General features: G+C 29.5%; 2 protein-coding genes across 2 annotated transcripts; both read right to left on the bottom strand.

Annotated features, from left to right (window-relative positions):
• Window positions 1-68: 68 nt before the first annotated feature.
• On the bottom strand, window positions 69-6,735 carry LOC106322789 (transcription repressor KAN1-like). The gene is made up of 6 exons (XM_013760925.1): window positions 6,018-6,735; window positions 5,831-5,907; window positions 3,382-3,427; window positions 1,587-1,731; window positions 647-755; window positions 69-548 (listed from the first exon to the last, which is right to left on the bottom strand). Exons 1-6 carry the CDS (start codon window positions 6,733-6,735, stop codon window positions 447-449), a joined length of 1,197 nt encoding a protein of 398 aa, XP_013616379.1. The 3' UTR covers window positions 69-446.
• A 9,464-nt stretch (window positions 6,736-16,199) lies between these two features.
• On the bottom strand, window positions 16,200-18,915 carry LOC106320460 (glutamine synthetase cytosolic isozyme 1-4-like). Its single transcript, XM_013758832.1, has 12 exons — window positions 18,728-18,915; window positions 18,461-18,500; window positions 18,259-18,362; window positions 18,117-18,165; window positions 17,921-18,027; window positions 17,555-17,642; window positions 17,327-17,455; window positions 17,166-17,240; window positions 17,029-17,082; window positions 16,898-16,935; window positions 16,658-16,817; window positions 16,200-16,529 (listed from the first exon to the last, which is right to left on the bottom strand). The coding sequence occupies exons 1-12, from the start codon at window positions 18,799-18,801 to the stop codon at window positions 16,377-16,379; spliced, it is 1,071 nt and encodes a 356-aa protein (XP_013614286.1). The 5' UTR covers window positions 18,802-18,915; the 3' UTR covers window positions 16,200-16,376.
• Window positions 18,916-19,692: the final 777 nt, after the last annotated feature.

Genomic DNA, 19,692 nt, shown 5'->3' on the forward strand with positions numbered 1-19,692 from the left:
TCTAACCACAAATCAACCAATAATAAAATAGAATGTATATTATCATTAGTCATATAATATTAAGTGCTAATAGATTTTACGTAGAAAACGGAAAACGTCATTGGAACATAAAATTTTTTCTAAAATTTCTCTAAAAAAACTTATATTAAAAAACGGAGGGAATATAACTTATGATCTCAACAGATCACCCTCGGGAAACCAAAACAAAAACTCATATAATGATAAGCCACTTTGTAGTCAAATCATCAATGGAACTTGAGAAAAAGAACCTCCAAATTTTCTCACTTCTTTGAAGTGATTCACGTATTTGGCTCTCTCTTCACGTGTTCTTCAACTTTTCCGCTGAGAAACTCATCGTCCCAACGATATAACTGCATACATGCATGTTCCAAGTATATATATATATATATATATATATATATATATATATATTCAAATCAAGAAAGTCATGTATTGTGCCAATCGGGTCTTCCTAACGTGAACTCCAAACTTGGATTATTACAACTAAGATCTCCACACCTCTTTACTTGATCGTTCGACCTTTGCTCCTGGGAGTTAACTTTAATTATAATTTTTATGACGACCTGAGAAAACTATATCTATACATTTATATTGATGATGTTTACATAAGAATTATTATTAGAACCTGATTTAGAAGGATGGATCTTTGATGGTGAGAGATCATTGGTGTTGATGAAGTTCTGACCATTGTATCTATGTCGCTTGAGCAATTATTACTTGATCGCCATGTCTCTCTATTCATTAATGCATGGATAAATTTTAACCAGTTAAATAATGGTAAACAACTTTACTCGATTTATACTAGAAAAATGGTAGTCATGAGTAACGTATTTAAAATGTTACGATTATCCCACAATCCATTCCATGTCATACATATGACGCGAAAGGTCTTTTATTATTTATATGATCCATAATGACCCAAACCAAATCATTTTTAAAAATCAACACGCTTTGTTATATCATCAGACATTAGCTACGTACTCCCTCCGTTTTTTAATATATATCATTTTAGAATTGTACACATAAATTAAGAAATCATTAATTTTTTACATTTTCTAAACAAAAACATCATTAATTATTTACCTAACCACAAATCAATCAATAATAAAATAGAAAGTATATTATCATTGGTCATATAACATTAAGTGTTAATAAATTTTACATAGAAAACCGAAAACGTCATATAATTTGGAACATAAAAATTCCTATAAAACGACTTATATAAAAAAAAACGGAGGGAGTATTATAAAATCCTAACAATTTCATCTCAGTGTAAAAAAAACTACCACTTTAATTAATTCAATTAAAGGTTAATAAAAAATAAATAGTATCCAAGAGCTTATTTATATTAGGTGAAGATATGTATTTTGGGATAAACCAAATAATTGTTATATGAACTTGGTAGGAAGTAGGACCAATTAGGTACGAGAACTCTAACCCTATTATTTAATTTCGTCAATAGCTCACTTAAACTAGTAGAAATTCACGTCTATATATGTATGCATATCGTGTGTGTGATACATGTCTGGATATGTATAACAAGATTATAAGACGCATAAACGTACCGTGAAGAGTTGCCCCAACGAGCTTGTGTGGAAGGAAAGTCAATTTCTTGATGAGAAGAATCGTCAGATTTTGCCCTTTGATTTGTCGATGATTGATGATGAGCTTCATTTCCATTTATGCCCATTTCTTCTTCTCCTGACCCATCTGAAAATTAATTTTAAACTTTTTAATCAAAGTTTCATCTCAATTATTTTTACCCTTCAAAGGGTTCTTGTTTAAAATTAATGAAAATATATACTGTTTGGTAAAAGAGAATGCTTTTACGATATTGAGTTTCTTTAAATATTTTCCACCTTTTGGCTTGACTAAAATCTTAATACTTATTGCTCCAAAATGTAATTTAAGAACTTGGAAATTGTGCCATATATCAAGATTAAAAGAAATATTTTGTGTATACAGAAAATACAAAATCCATATGGATATAAAATAATTGATCTTCATTTCAGTGTACGGATAACTTATTCGGATTTTATTTACTGGCGTTTTTATGGGCAAATACTTATTTATAGTGTGTTCATTTGATAGTATTAGAGAACGGAGATGAATGTTTATTTCGATTGCGTTAAATATGACCACTTAACTTAGGGTTTTATATTTCTTTCGATTGAAATGTTGAAATATAAAACCCTTGAGCTTCGCCAGTTCTTAGGGTTTGTTTTTAAATTATTTTTGGGAAATATAATAGTACTAGGAGTTATCCTCCGCCATGTGCAGAAATAATAATTTTTAATATAACATTTTTTATTTCAAAAGAAAATTTTGATTTATATTTCAACATTATTAATTTATATTTTAACTTCAATAGTTATAAAAATCATAAACGTATTTCTGTAATCTTATTTCTTTTGATTTGGTATAACTATTTCAATTTGATTTTATGTAAATTTTAATAAAGATAAAATTAGATTTTATAAAAATAGTTTTAATTATATTATTCATGTGTTTAATGATTATTTATTATATATATATATATATATATATATATATATTTACATATAAATATAAATTCTAATAAATTTGAGATTTTGTTTGTTTTAGTTAAACTGAAAAATCTTTTTGTTAATTTAAATGATGATGATGAACAGATAAATTTAAATAATGTTTAAATATTTAACTATCAATTTTTTTTGGATTAGTGTTACTTTATTTAGCTTATTTTTATTAATGTGAGATACATATATACATATATATTATTATTTTAATTGTGATATATGAATTATTAATATATTTAATAGTTTACCATAAATAAATATTTATATGGAACATTGACATTAATGATGATATATGAGTTATTTTTATTACCATATTTAAAATCTCTGCAAACAAATTTAAAATTTTATAAGGAAATTTTACATCTCACAATTAATATGATGTCATGTCACTATTTTCTAAAACCATGTCATCTATTTTAAGTGTCATGTCATTTTTTTTCAGCGATAATGATTGTAATGACGACATGTGTATAAATCACTTCGCAAATATAGTTTAGGGGATATTGAATTAAATAGTACTGTAGAACCGAATAGTTAAAAATGGTATTATGGTAATGCGTATACGTCAAGGTAAATTATAATAATTATATACAATATAGAAACATTCAAATTCTAACATAAATTTAATTGATTATAATTATTATGATCAATACATTCTTATAGTGATTATATTTGTATAAAAAATCAGATTAAATTTTGGTGGCGAATCATAAGCTTTACTTTATGTTTTTTTGTTTGTTATAAACCATGTGACATGCATCTCTTTAGCATATATAAAGCTGAAAAAGGCTATAATACGTACCTGATGAAGCAGCAGGTTTGTTAGTGGTCTTAACAGTTCGATACATCTGCAAGTAAAAAATAAGGGGGAAATACATAATTAGATCTTGACAAGAAAAATATAAAGTTTGCATAAAAAAAAGAATAAATCAATAAATTCTAATTAAGGATTCAAAAACAAATAAATGGACAGGTGATCCTGATAAACTATAGTAGTTTATTTTCAATATATGATACAACTGACAAAACTGGAGACATATATGCAGACTAGGTGTCTTCCTGCACCATGTGCAGTAAAAAAATTTAAAATATTTTTTAACAGATAAATATAAATTATATTTTAAAATAAAATTTTATTAATATTGTAAATTTTATTTTTCGTATCAATAGTTTAATATAAATTTGATTTAATTAAACATAAAAATTATATTTAAGAATATGCATGTATATATTTGAAATTATAATCTTATATAGATTTTTCTATCTATTTATTTTAATTAAATATATTAAATAAATTTGTAAAAGTTACATAATTACCAAAAATTAAAATTAAACAATATTTATAAAATTTGTAGATATATAAGAAAATAATGGTTTTACGATTAAAATTTTATAATTTTCTAAAAAAAAATTATACATTTTTAAAATTTTAGTAATAAAATTGTATAATTTAAAAATATATGATTAAATTATATTTCAAAATTTATAATGTCATATTTGAATATATTTATTTTAATGATGATTTATGAGTTATTCCCATATTCTAAAAAAAATTCCAAAAATATAAATTGACATTAAATGTAATATATGAGTTATTACCATATTTTAAAAAGTTTACCAAAAATATAAATTAACATTAAATGCAATTGTCCATGTCATATTAAAATATAAGACATGTCATCAATTTCGGTAGTCATGTCATATTTGTTTTGTGAAATTGATTGTACAACAGACATGTGGCAAAATCACTTCGCAAATATAGTCGAGGGGATACATACTCCCTTCGTTTCTTAAAAAATATCATTTTGACACTTTTCACATAGATTAAGAAAATGATTGAAATACATTTAAGTTCTTATTAATCACACATATTTAACTAATACTCTATCTGTTCCCGAAAGTAAGATGTTTTAGATTTTTTACTTGTTCCACAAAGATAGATTTTCTATATGTTTAAGGTATTTTTTTTATAGTTTTAAGAAACATTAAATGAAAATATTTGAATTGATTAAATTTCATTGGTGAAAAGTTATTGGAAAGTGTATAATAAAGTAAAAAAAATAAATTATAAACATTTATTGAATTCTTAATAAGCGTGAACACTTTAGAAAATCTTACTTTCGGGAACAGAGTGAGTAGTATTTTAGATAAATAAAATTATTTATAAAATGCGTTTTTAATTAATATTGAGCTAAAAGTTGCATTGAAATTTTAAAACGACAATCTTTTTGTAACAAGAATTTTTTTTTAAAAATGATACTTAATACTCCATCCGTTTCATATTAAGTGTCGTTTTAGAGAAAAAAAATTGTTACAAAATAAGTATCATTTTAATGCAAAATTTATTAATTTTATTCTGTTATTTGTTTTTCTATTGGTTGAAATATGGTTAGGTGTATAGGTAATTGTGTTTTTATATAGAAAATATGCAAAATTAATTGTTTCTTTAATCCGTGTGCACAAGTTTAAAATAACACTTAATATGAAACAAAGAGAGTATGAAATAGAGAGAGCATGAACTTTATATAAGAAAATACAAATGTGTGGTTTTCTGGGTTTGTCTTGGAACCAGTGTTGTACATTTAATTATTTAGTTACAATTATAAGAACACGAGGCTGATGTCTGAAAGAAGGTTGAGTAATTGAAAGATCGTACTTATTATCATTGAGTAATGATGACTACTTTTGTCCCCTCTTCCTGATTTATTTTAAAATAAAGAAATTCTATCATCTCAGTTCTCAGTTTGCTTACCAATTCTCTGAAAGGTTTCAGTCTCTTTAAGCTAAAGGTCCTCTTTGACCAAAAAAAACCTATAGGCACTCTCTAATTTCTCTCTATAAATTCATTCAACTGCTTCAATTTATTGAAAACTGTGCCATCTCTCCAAGAAAATGAGTAAAATTGAAGCAAAGACAACAGGAAAATAAAATAAGACACTAGAGTTGGGGGACAAGCTTTGAAGACTCATAACACTAATTCATTGCTCTGAAGATATATACACACGAAGATGTGCAACAGAAAAGAGGAGAGAGAGAGAGAGAGACATAATGTGATGAAAACTATGAAATATCCCTAATTAGAATATCTTAACTGGTAAAGAACCAACTTGACTAGACTCATAATAGAGGAAAGGAACCAATAAGAAGATGAGAGAAAAAAACAAAATTAGTAAACAATGTTTGACTCTTTTATGTGCACGAAAACATCTTTTATTTTGTTTAATTTAATTTCTAATGGACTGTAGACTTACCTGCAAATGGCTCTTCACATGAGCTAGAGTTAAGTCCTTTACATCCATGAGCTCAAGAACCGACTTTGGAGTTGCTCCTATATATATATATTCACAACAAGAAAAAGAACAAGAAAATATTACAACTCTTAGAATAAAATAAGGAAAGACCTTGAGAATGAGATTATGATGCAAAATGGGTGTGTACTTTCATGGCCGCCTAGTAGCTCAACGGCGTGAACAAACCGCGCGTGGAGGCTACTCGTCCATCGCATCCTCGGAGCTCTCATGCTCCGCTTTGTTGGCATCTTAGGCAATAACCTTGATCTGATCATCCCATGATGGTGATGATGAGGAGAAGAAGAATCTGAAGATCCAACGACTCCATAGTGATTATGATGATGCACAGGAACACCTTTTAACCTCGGTGAAGATTGTAATGATCGGTAAGCGTTGTTATAGCTGGAAGATGAGTTTAAGATTGAGCTTTGATCCAAGTCTCCTCCTCCAAGAGAAGACGAATGAGACGTTTGTTGATGAAATGGGAATGAACGGTTGTGATAGACCGGGATGCCTCTAATCGGACGGTGGATATTATTAATATCCGATTCATCTACCCTTTGGTGAAGACTTCTACCATTAAGAATAGGGTTGTTGTAATGCTGATGATGAGAAAGATTAAGGTTTCTTGGATCGGGACAATGGAGGATTCTTGTGCTTGGATTCGAACTAGGGTTATTATGATGAGACAAGGAGAGTTCGAAGTTTGATGATCTGTTGTTGTCGGTTTGGGATGATCTTCTTGAAAGTTCATTGTGATGAAGATGATGATGAGTATCAGGGAGACTGATGTTGAGAGATAGATCAGGGAGAGTAGTAGTTGTGTTTGATTTTGGTTTCTCTAGAAATACTCCTTCCATGGACATAATTAAGCAACCTTTTAGAAACCTCTATTGATATAGCTGCTGCTCCTGATGGTGGTGATGATGATAGGTGATGATTTTTCTTTTGTTTCTTTCTCGTGAGGGTGATGCTTAGGAATTTTAAATGATTTCTCTAGGGGTAAAATAAAAGAGAGAGAGAGAGAGATTCTTTGAGCTAAGAAGTCAAAAGGGTGTCTGAAAGATTTGATTCTTGTTTTCTCTATTTTCTCTCTCTATATCTCAAAAAGAGAGGAGAAAGTGAGAGGGGATGAAGCTAAAGAGGAGCTTTGATGAGGAATAAGAAGGAAGAGAAGAGAGAAAAGTTGAGTAATAATAATCTTCTTGAAGAAACAAACATGCTCAAAGTAGACGCAGAGAGGGTATTTGTGTTGTGAAGCAAAGGCAGAAAAGAAGAAAGGAATAAAACTAAATCCAGGAAAATTGAGAGAGAGAGAGAGAGAGAGAGAGAGAGAGAGAGAGAGAGAATGTATGAGATGTTGTCCTTGCTAGCATACATCGGAAAACGATAGATGAGAAAGGGCAAAATCGTAACTCAGTATGTTCCAAATACTGAAAGCTTTTTATTTAATTACATTTTAAATTTGTCATTTTTCGCATTTCTTGCACCACGCAAAGTAACCCATGCAGCAAATATAAAATGGTTTGCTGCTACAGTCATTGATATCGCTAAAGTAATTAGCAAGGAACTAATTTAACTAATTTTTTTTGTTTTATTGTTGACTATTGATATTATAGTTTTATAGCTCAAATAACTGATATATGTATTATATATTAACAAATAATATTTTATTAATTTAGTAGATGAAACTTTGAAATGTAAATTAATGAGTTATGCCCGATCATTTCCATAGATAAAATATACTACTTAAAAAATAATGTATACTTAGCAATATGAATTATGCAGATTTAGATATTACATTAATATAAACCACTAAAATTTTGTTGACAGAAAAATGTATAATATTTAATGGTTGTAAATATATATATATACAGATTTATTAATATATACATGGAGAACAAATTTTAAATTTACCTTATTTTAAACCTAAAATCTGAGAAATAAATCAAAAATCTTATGGTATATAGTTAAAAAATTACATGTTCACAGATTATGACGAGGAATGTTAATTAAAAAAGTTGGAGAAGAGAGACGACGGGATACATACAATTTTAGAGAGAGAAAGGAGCTGTCTCCTCTCTGACTGTTTTTTTTTATTTTCTCCCCCACTCTCTTCGCTTCTCACTTCACTCTCTATTTACATTTTTGTTATATTTATTTATTTAGTTTCTTTTATACGATTTTGGGATCAAACAAATTCAAGTTTCTGACCTTATATTGTTCAACTATATATACCTAAAGAGATATACATTAAATATCCGTCCCTCCTTGAGTTTATGAAGAGTAATATATCGTATAAGAGTATAGACATTTAGTTCGTAGATATGTAGACTACAAAATTAACAGGTGTTGTTTGACCAATTTGTGAAGTCTATTAAGACCAAATCAAGCTGATCTGTCACTTTAAAGGAATCACGTAATTTTAAAATATGTATATGTTTTTTTTTTTTGAACTGAAAAAAATATGTATATGTAGTAGATTATATTATGAATCTTCAAATTGTTTGATTATTTTGTATCATAAACTTATGCCTAAGAAATAGTGTTATTCATCCCACTTGATTTAGAATATATACTTTGTGTTTTGTTTTCTTATAAAGGGTAACATACTTTGTGTATTTTGCCTTCCAAATGTAGGGAAAAAGTTGTCTTACAAAAAAGTACCTTTCTCTTCAAATGCACTCATACATGCATGATACCCCATACGACACACATTCGTGTACAATACAATCTTCTCCGTGTTTATAGTAGGTATATAAACCATGTCTCAAATAAGAATTATTTCTATTATTTTAGGTAAAATTCTCTCTATTATTGTAACGCATAATTGCTAGACTGATATATGTATATGTACATATATAATTATATTTATCATACCTAAGAAAAGATCAGCCAGAAAGTATATTTTGTTTGTTTCCTTGAGTAAGCAAATTAACACAAGTAAACTCTAAAGAACCTAAAGATTTTCTTCTAATTCCCTTTTCATTCTCCCAAATATTCCTTCTCAGTTAAAAAAAACTCTTTCTATATTTCTTTGAGTTGTCTCTAAGAAAGTATTAGCTATTCTTTCTTCATATGATTATTAATATAAGATAACTTTTTTCTTCATTGACCATCTCGATAAATATTTTACGTAATGTGAAAAGATTAAATTTATTTTTGACAGAGCGATTTATTTATTATTTAGTTTGTTATAACCCAAATTAGATAGATTCTGTGTAGATGGAAATATATCAATTTTTATATTGTATAGATTTTTTAGAAGGAAAAATTCATCTAGTTTTTTTCCTCTTTTTACCTTTTTAATGACATGGGTATTATTTTCAATCATTGATACAAGAGACGATATAAATAAAATTATGTCAAAAGCAACGTTAAAAGCATATACAATTGGTAGTCTATAACTTCTGCGCAAAGAGTACAAAAAAAGAGTACAACTTATGCCAAATATTTCTATTATATATGTAACTAGGCCACAATGAATGGCCATGCAGAAAATTGACGAAAATGGCTTAAGGCATCTCAAATTCCCCTCTATTTTTCATTTTAAAGTAGAGTTTAAAGTAAAAATATTTTAATAGTATTATATTTTTCACTCTATAATAGAGTGCAAAATAGGTTTACTCCAAATATAGAATAACTTAATTTTTTTTGTTCATCATTCTATTTTCTATTTTAAAATAGAGTATCATTGGCTCAAATTTAAATTCTATTATAAAGTTACTCTATTTTAGAATAGAAAATAGAGTAAACCATTGGAAATTGTATTAACTTATTATTTTATTTTTTTTGAAACATGTATTAACTTAACTAGCTGTTTTTTTAAGAAATACTAGTTGTTTTCCCAGAGAAAGGTATTAACTTAACTTTCTCAGGGAAAACAGCTAGTATTTCTTAAAAAAACAGGAACTCTATTATTTTCCTACCAAATTAAAGCCTACGTACGTGTCTTCTATTAATTAGTTGCTAATTTTAGAGATATAAATAACGCTGGTCCATCATATTGCATGTACATTGTCTTATGTCTTTAATTTATAAATTTTATATATTGGGTCAAAGTCTCTATAATTTTATATTTTTCCTATGCTTTATACTACGTGCATTTCGCATTCATTTAATGATTTTGAGTCTTTTGACTACTGTCAGTAATCAAACATAACTGAGATAAGTATGTGAATTGACACTCTTGTCAAAACGGTATAACTAAGACACTAAGGTGGGGTATTGGATTTAGAAATTTGATAGAATTTGAAAGAATTATGGTTTCTATTAAATTCTAGTGTTATTCAATTGTGTATTTTATCAATTCTTTTAAATTCTTGTGTTATTCAATTGTGTATTTTACCAATTCATTTAAATTCTAGTGTTATTCAATATTTGCTAGATTTAATAGGAATGTTATTTGAAAGGAATTTAATGGAAAATGTAATGTAAAATGCAAAGGATCAATTCCTTGCTTTTATGAAGGGATTTGTTATTTTTAGAACCAACTTGACCCCATGGTAATCCACTACGTCTTTAGAAGACATATCACCTACACCAGCCCAATTCCATGTCTCTCTTCTTCCAAAACCGGAACCGAAAAACTGAACTAGAACCAAACCAAATTATTCGAAACCAAAACCAGACCGCCTCAAATGCCTGAATGATTTCTATATTTCTATATCTGAATAACCGAATCGGAAACGGAACCGAACCGAGAACCGAACGGTACCCGAATATCCGAAAAAACAAGTTTCAACACTTTGATATAAAATAAAATGTCATCAGTTTCACTCAACCTGAATGCCCATGGCTAGTTCACCCAAAAAGATTCCTTTAGTAAAAAAAATCTATCTACAAAAAGTAAAATTTTCCCAAGTGTTTTATTTTGGTAAAAAAAATATCTAAGAGTTAACTACTAGTTGTGTATTTTTTTCGTTATCATTCATAGCGTTAGTATTACCATTTGAATTCCATCAAATTAATTTACATTCACTTATTAAATTCTATGGCAGAAGGTAAACATAAGAATTAGACAATTACATTAAAATCTCATAAAATCATTTAAAATACTGCAAAAGTTATTACACGTGAATTCTTTCAAATTCTTGAGTTCAATACAACCCCCTAAATTTTTATATAAGTTATTTTCTAGGGTTTTTACTAAGAAGAAGCATAATTAGTGAATGCCTATATATTAACTGTTCCGTAGATGGGTATTTAAACGTGTAATAATATCAATGCATGGACACAAACGCTATTCGGTGAGTGAGATCCAATATGACAAGTAATTACCGTTTTATTTGAAATTTATTGGAGTATTTTATTTATTTTTTTATGAAAATAAATTATCACCATGCCAGCTTTGAAAAAAATAAAAATAATCACTACACGCATTAAATGGATCCAACATAACATGAGGTTCTGTATTGTCTAAATTAATAATTTACACCTTTTTGGAATATATCGGAGAATGAAAGACTACCTTGATTTCTACCAATTCGTTGACGTTCATATCTATAAACTACTCCATCCATTTTTGAATAAGTGTTACTTTGACATTTTTCACATATATTAAAAAAATAGCGGAATATACGTAAGTTGTTATTAATTACATTTTTCTGACCAATAGTATTTGAGATAAATAAAATTATTTATAAAACCAATGCAGTTTACAATTAATTTTCAGCTGAAAATAAGTATAGTTTGCATTGTAATTGTAAACTGACACTTTTGTGTAACAAGAAAAAAAAAACTAGAATGACCCTTATTATGAAACAAATGGAGTATTATTTTTCACATATTTTATTTTTTTATATTTTTACTTAATTGTTAGTATTTATTTTTAAACTTTCTAAGTTGTACATATAAATCTACATCTTTGTCAAATAAAGAGTTGATTTAATTTTTTTAATGGACTCACATGTTTCTTGCATTATGGAAAAAATTGTCACACATTTTTAATGTTGGTTAATTATGCTATTACATTAAAAAAAAAGTTGTTTCAAATCAATTTTCTAAAGCAATCACTTCAAACCACTCCCTAGATGGAAAACCAATAACGATTCATACAAGCTTAGAAATAACTTTGGAATCATACACAATATATTACATAAATAACTTTACATCAGTCAATTTTACCTCATAAAATTCACGTCTAAATGTATCATTCTGAATCGCCTTATATAGATCCACATCTGGCAGTTCTATTTGCACACGATGAATGATCTCTTATAAATATGTTATCCATTTATCTACATAATTTCAAGATTCGAAATCCAATCTCTGAAATAAAATTATATTAATAAACCATCGGCAAACCACTAAACTAACTTCCATGTTATCATTAAGAGAAAGAAAAAAATTTGGCTAAAAAGGTTTTTTGCACACTTTTCTTATTAAAAAGAGAAAATAGATGTTCGTTAAGAAATATAAGAGAAATAATTGAATCCACTGGAGCGCCTTGCAAAGTGTTTTCTTGTGTAGCATCTCATATTTAGGGCCGTGCCTGACTTTTTATAGGTTAGAAGCATAAATTTTTTTTGGCTCATTAATTTGTCTTAATATAAAATTTTAAATTAAAATAATTGATAAAAACAAAAAAAAAAAATACAAAAATGGTGCTAAACTAGCTCGAACTCATGACATTGTCAGTTAAATCATCTTACAAAACCACTGAACCAAAGACAACTTTACAAAAATTGGCCCCAAAATATTATTTAGTCTAACCGGCTCCAAAGCCAATGCTTGACATGCTTCCTATGGCACGGCCCTGCTCATATTCCTAGTAAGCATAACTTCTTACAGACGACGTTTGTGTAAAAACAAGGATAACAACGGTGAACGCGAATCATTTTGGTACCTCCTAGACATTAGACAATGTATGGATTGGAGTATAAAAAATTCTTTTCTTTTATGGGTCAAATATTTCAACTATTAGTAATTACATAAGTTTCATGAAAAACATGGTGATATCTTTTTCGTCTTATGAAAATTATACTGAAGTGAATTATATATAATATGCTTTCTCACTTCTATTTTCATTTTTTACTTTCCTTTCACTTTCACCGTGCAAAATTATCCCTTCAAGTCTCAAGTGGTATTCTAGTTGGAGAATAAAGGGAATGCTTAAAGCCTTCCATATTTTTGTTTAAAGAACCCAAAAACTACTTTTTTATGCTTTACGTCTTTTGGAATATAATCTTAGGGATAGTTTCAAAAAAGATAAAAAGAAATATATGGGTTATATTGGACCCATCGCTTTTAAATATGCAAATAGCAAAATTTCTAGAGTTGTGAATTACATTATTTCATTATCTTCCAATCTCAAAAGAAATGTAACAAAAATTTGAAATTATTATCCTCTTTTACATTTTGTAAAGATATAGCAAATATATATTTACTATTACATAATTAAATTGTACGGCTAACAGGGTGAATTTTTAAATATGATTCACTTCAATCTTTCTTTTTTTAAAGAAGCTAGTGGTACTATTTCGGAAACATAAGAATATTTGTACTTACAAAATAATTTACTGGAAAAGCTATCACAATTCATTGGAGAATATAAAGTTTGATCACTAGCTAGTAATCAATCTACCACTAATATGACACATCATTTTTGTAAGGTATCTATCAAAATTTGACAAAATTTCTTAGTGCATAAAATTGTTGATCACTAGCTAGTAATCAATTAATTTTTTTATTTTTTGTAATCAATTAATTTTATTAGAAGTATGTTTTTATTTTCAGTTTTGTTGTAAATAAATATATATATATACAAAATGATAAAATAGAAACAGAAGTTAAAGAGAAAATATTGGTACTACACTCCAACAAATAACTTATCAAATATAACTAAAATCACATGTATTTATATAACATATTAATCACTCAATGATGTATTTGCAAAAATTCTAGAATACTAGTGATTTTGTTATAAAATAAATTGAAACAAGACTTTGATCAACATTCTTTTTGGGTCACAATTATCGTCAATACTAAAAGAATAGAAATCCAGGTTATTTTTTTTTTTGTTTCGCGTAAAATTGGTTATTCTATACCAACTGTTTTCTCATGGGGGTGGGGGGAGATGGGGCCTAAGGAATTGGCAAAATTGTACCATGGGTTGGTTCAAACGCAATGGACAAGACCGAAGATTGGGAAAGAATGAGATGTGGCATGAAGGTGTTGTAGTTGTCTCATTAACCAACAACAGTCATAGAGAGATATGTGATGTATATTGTTCATGAGAGGGTCCATATCATTATATTTATATTGGGTGAATATATCATGTAACGTCAATTTTCTATGTCTATATATTGTTATTATGATTAATAAATAGTTAGAATATTATGAGGGAGAAAGAGCACACAAAACCAAAGAATGTACTGTGACACCCACCAACATCGCGTAACTATGATACATATATGTACTTACCATAGCGACAAGGTTCTAATCCATACCGGGTTGAACATGTATTCTTGTCGCTTTGATTTTTCTTGCAACCTCTTCTCAGGTTTCAATTTATTAGGTTTAACCATATTTTCTTGTTAGGCATCTACCGATAGCCTTTTCCGACTAATAACAGCTTAGTAGTTATTAACCATAAATTGTTTCTAGTCAGGTTCTTGATTGCACTAAAATGACAAAATTTCAAGTCATGATAATAAAATTAGCTTATACTTTTTCTTTCAGTCGTGAAACTGAATCATGTGTTGCGAATGAATGATTAAAGCTTTGAATGATCAGCGATAACAGCAACGACAAACACAATATATATCTATATATATAACACATCACATTAAACACATCACATTTATGAGAGCTTTTATAACAAATTTATCTATCAACCCCGTCACATTTATGGTTACGTTGATATGGATTTTTTAAGTAGGTGTGAAACCTAAATCAGCTTTTCTCGCAAGATGTTATAAAGTGGGAAGTGGGAACTAAATAAAATTTTGAGATAAGTGTAGGAATATCTCAAATTCGAATATGCAAAGTCATCTTAAATGATAAAAGGATCAAAAAGCTTAATTAATTGATGTAAGTTTAAGGTTGAGAGAGAGATAGAGTGAGAGAGGAGCAACTCAAACAAAAGAGTAATAAATGAGAGACAGGAGGGCACAAGACTTTTCTGCCCATCGCAGAAAAGATAGCCTGATGTGAGAGGTGATGAAATCATTTTGTAATCGATTCCTTTATGATTGCTCCTTTCATTTTAATTTTTTCTTTAAAAAATATAGAGAGGCATTTATTAACAAGTGAAAAAGTTATGATTGGGTTGGAATTTTTTTTCTCTAAAGCTGATTAAAGTAGAAGAGAAAAAGTATATATTCAATAAACAAAGTGCTTTTACCAAAGCTTTTTCCCCTCTGTATTTTCACTTAATAAATGTGGAGTATTATTTATTGCTGACAAATAAAAATATATATATATATACATGATAAAGTCATGAGATGAGAAAAGCAAAAGTTACAAAAAAGCTGCAAGATGATGAAGGTATAATGCATGCATGCATTGCTATTCAGTATTCTTATATACGCACAACACATACCAAAGTAACTTTTTACTAACTTCTGCTGACCCGCTTGTTTCAACCCTTCAAACATTTACTTATTCTTCTGCTTTATATTCACTTCACAAACCTTCTCCCAAACTATGTGATGCTTCTTTAAATTCCAAAGTAGATGTGTGTGTATATATTATTTACGCATAGAAACATGTATGCCATGCATGTCAATCTTATCATGTAGATTTTTGTTTTTAACTTATGTGGTTAAACTCCAAACCAATGTCTAGTACCAATTTCCGATTGTCATGTGGAACAACAATGAATTTGACTTTATCTTAACATGGATTACCAAGGCGATTTCTCAGCCACTAATTTTTTTTAACATTAAAGTTTAGTTTAATCAAAGCATTTCAAAATAGTTTTAAGCTGTTAAAGTTTGGTCTAAGCTCTAAATTAATCAGGAATGTGAACCTCAAATCATAAGTACAAATGAAATTGATAAAGAAATAAATATAATCTGACAACAAAAAGTTTCGTGACCAAATAAAATATCATAAGACTAATGTAGTTTTTTTATAAATGGGTTTTCAAGACTAATTTAGTTCGATTTATTGATAGTTTCGTTACCTTCTTCGTCTCTTTTTTTTAATGAACACAACCCTCTTCGTCTCCTATACTCTTTGTTTAGCTCATTGTAGAAACGGGGCGAATAGAGATGTTATTAATCCTTCCTTTATTTATCCATCTTCGGTTACCCTCGAGTCGGGTCTAGTTTGGGCCACAGAGTAACGGAGAAGTTTGTAAACTTCGGTTTTGGCTCATGTCAAAAACTGAATAAACCGAGACTTGAATCTTGTAAATACATATAGATTCTGAAATACAACAAAGTAAAAGCTAGAGAAAAGAACTATCATTATTTCTTGGAAAGAGTTTAAATCAAACATTCTTAAACAAAGAACACATGAGAACTGTTTCATATTGATTCTTCTATTGTCTATTCCTCATTCATGGTTTCCAGAGGATTGTGGTTTCAGCAACCATGGAGGTTACAGTGTATGGATCCATGTTCGACGCTGGCCTACGATCTTCAAAGTATCCTTTCCCATCTTTCTCAGTGTCACGACCAACCCTAATCGATGCCCCACGGTTTGCAACACCCTGTACAAAACCGGTTTAAGTTATATCATGCTTTAGGCATATGTGATATAATAATCAACTTTCACATACTGTAACGTGTAAATGTGGAGTAATATTCAATGATACATTTTAAAGAAAAGTCTTCTTACCCATAAGAAAGTGTTGATATCAGCAGTCTCGTGTTTTCCAGTGAGACGACGCTCGTTGCCTTCACCATAAGCAGCAATGTGTTCCTTGTGACGAAGTCCAAGCTTCTCTATCGCTTTCTTTATGATCTCGTACCCTCCATCTTCTCTCATCGACTTCGTACTATATGAAACAAGAAAACCAAATTCAGAAAACAAAAAAAAAACACAGAGAAAAAACATATAAACGGAATCGTAGCAGACCTGTAATTTGTGTGTGCTCCTGCACCATTCCAATCTCCCTAGAATATAAAAATCAAAATAGAGTAATTCAGTGAATTTTAAAAGAATCAAAGGTTTATTTGGTAAATAATTGAAAATATGGTAAAGCTAACCGGAATTGGTTTAGGGTCAAGAGATAAAACAACTCCAGCCAGTTCTGTGATCCTCTGTTTTTAACATACCCAAGAAACATAGTCATAAATCAGAGTATATGAAGAGACAGGTCTTGATGAGTGTGTGTTATATATACCTCGAGGATGTAACGAGCGACCCAGACCTGATCGGCTGCAGCTATTCCAACGGTTGGACCGACTTGGAATTCCCACTAAACCCCACACAATATCAGTTTCACGGTCTGATCGCGATCAATATGATATTAAATCAGAAGAATAAAAGGGAATTATATTAAACCTGTCCGGGCATGACTTCTCCGTTAGTGCCACTGACATTGATTCCAGCGTAAAGACATGCTTTGTAATGAGCATCAACGATGTCTCTTCCAAAGGCTTTGTCTGCTCCAACTCCACAGTAGTATGGTCCCTGTTTTTTTATTAATAAATATTTATTTATTTATTTGCCACTAACTGGAGTTTTGGATTGAGATCAAGAAGTGAAAAGATTCGCCGTAAAAATCTTTACCTGAGGACCTGGGAAGCCACCGACGGGCCAACCAACTGGCCACTTGGTATCCTTTTGAAGCAAAGTATACTCTTGCTCAATTCCATACCTGAATTTCAATATATTTTTGAAATATTTAATTAATTTAGAAAAATGTAGATTTAGAGTAACAAATGTGTTTATGGTCAAATTATTTTATTATACTTTTACGTTATAAAAATATATATCAACAAAGTACTACGTCATGTTACGTCTCCTTGCGGTACCATTTGGAATTAAACTCGCACGATGGTGTTGACAAAAAATTAACTATGCAAACATAAAGTTTTCAAACAAAAAAATTGAGGTCAACTTTGACAAAAAAAATTTCATTGTGAAGATGTATACCATGTTTCTTCGGCGGCAACGGTTGGGTCGCTAAAGATCTTAGCCGCCGCATGCCTTTTGTTGGTTGGGATCGGTTCGCCAGCCGGTGTATAAGCGTCACACATCACCTAATTCCAAATCAATCACAGAAACAAAATAAATGAATATTGCAACAAATTCCAAGAGTATTGTTCTAGTTGTTTAATTGAGTTATTACAAGGATGTTGTTGCCTCTTCTGAATGGATCTTTGAAGATAGCTTGAGGGCTGAAAAAACACATAGAAAACCCAAAATCTCATTAATTCAAGAATTAATTTTTTTACTTTTAATTTATTAATCGATTTAATTACGGAACATACTAGATGATGACTTCACTGTCATCGCCGGGAGCTTGCCCGGTGCTTGAACCGTCATAGTTCCATTTCGGTAACTCCGATGGATCCTTCACAGGTCCCGGCAAAGTCTGCGGCAATAATATTATTAATCATGTCCTAAATTCTTGATATTACTTTAACGATTTACTCATCGTTTACACTATACACAAAAAAATAAATAAATTACCCTTGCTTTGCTTCTCATATCCAAGCCTGATCCACCAATCCTATTCATCAATCACGAAAATATTAATCAAAATATTCAATCAATCCAATATCTTTCAACTTTTAGTATATCAAGCAAAATTTCAAAGTTTTGAGTCATAAGAAAACCTCATGGATGAGAACTATAGACACAAACGCCAACTCAAACACATAAACAAATAATATACTGTTGTAGATTAAATCAAAAAGAAATATTATTTGACATCGACCGATGAAGAATTTTACGGACCATATGTACTCGGCAATGATCTTCTCAGAGGAGTCGGAGAGATCGAGATTGATTAAATCTGCAAGAGCCGACATTTTTCTAGGACTCTGAAGAGAATACTAAACTTTTTTTGTATAACACTAAAGAGATTCCTGCAAGTGTATTTATATAGGGGGAGAGAGAAGGGGTTGGTGTGTGCTTGACTATATGGCAAGGAAAATAAAATGATTTGGCTGAAAAACGGAGAAGGCGGAAATATCGGGCTATTATTGGAAATGCGTATAATCCGGAGATTCTATTGATTCCGAGGTTATATAAGATTCTATTCATACAGTATCTTTAAAGAAAAACAAAAATTATTCACCTGACACCTGATGCGCCGGTAACGTTTACCATATAAAGCTTCTCACCAACCGTGGTTCTCGTGTAATACAATCACATATTTACAAACTTTGGAATTTATGTAGTCAAAACTAAATAAAACAGTCAGATAGTATCTTTATTTTTATAGCTAAAATAGGACAGATATATAATGAAAATAAGGATCTGTTGAGAGTGGGAAGGTAGTATATTAGATTCATTCACAGGATCTTTTAATTAGGAAACATGGAATATAATTTTTAGAATCGTTTGGAAGAGTGTAAATCCAAACCTAGCAAAATTATTCTGATATTTTTGAGTCTTCGACCCTTCTGTTTGTTTGTTTATTAAATTTTCTCTTCGAAATTTTTTTTTCTCATTTTTTTAGTAATTCAACTTTTGGACAAATTAAAAACCCCAAGTTTGAATAATCACTAGGAAAAAGACAATTGTGTTTACATTGAAAATGCGTGACCAAGCTTTTCCCTAACTCGTGGGGCTCTTAACATTTGAGTGGTGAGCCATAAGCTCCACTAAATTTAAGATCCAAGCTTTATCGTTTCAAGATTCTTGTTTTAAAGGAATCTCTTAAAATCACCCACGCTCTTCTCGTTTGCACGGTTACG

Source organism: Brassica oleracea, chromosome C2, assembly GCF_000695525.1.
Source record: "Brassica oleracea var. oleracea cultivar TO1000 chromosome C2, BOL, whole genome shotgun sequence".
Taxonomy (NCBI): domain Eukaryota; kingdom Viridiplantae; phylum Streptophyta; class Magnoliopsida; order Brassicales; family Brassicaceae; genus Brassica; species Brassica oleracea.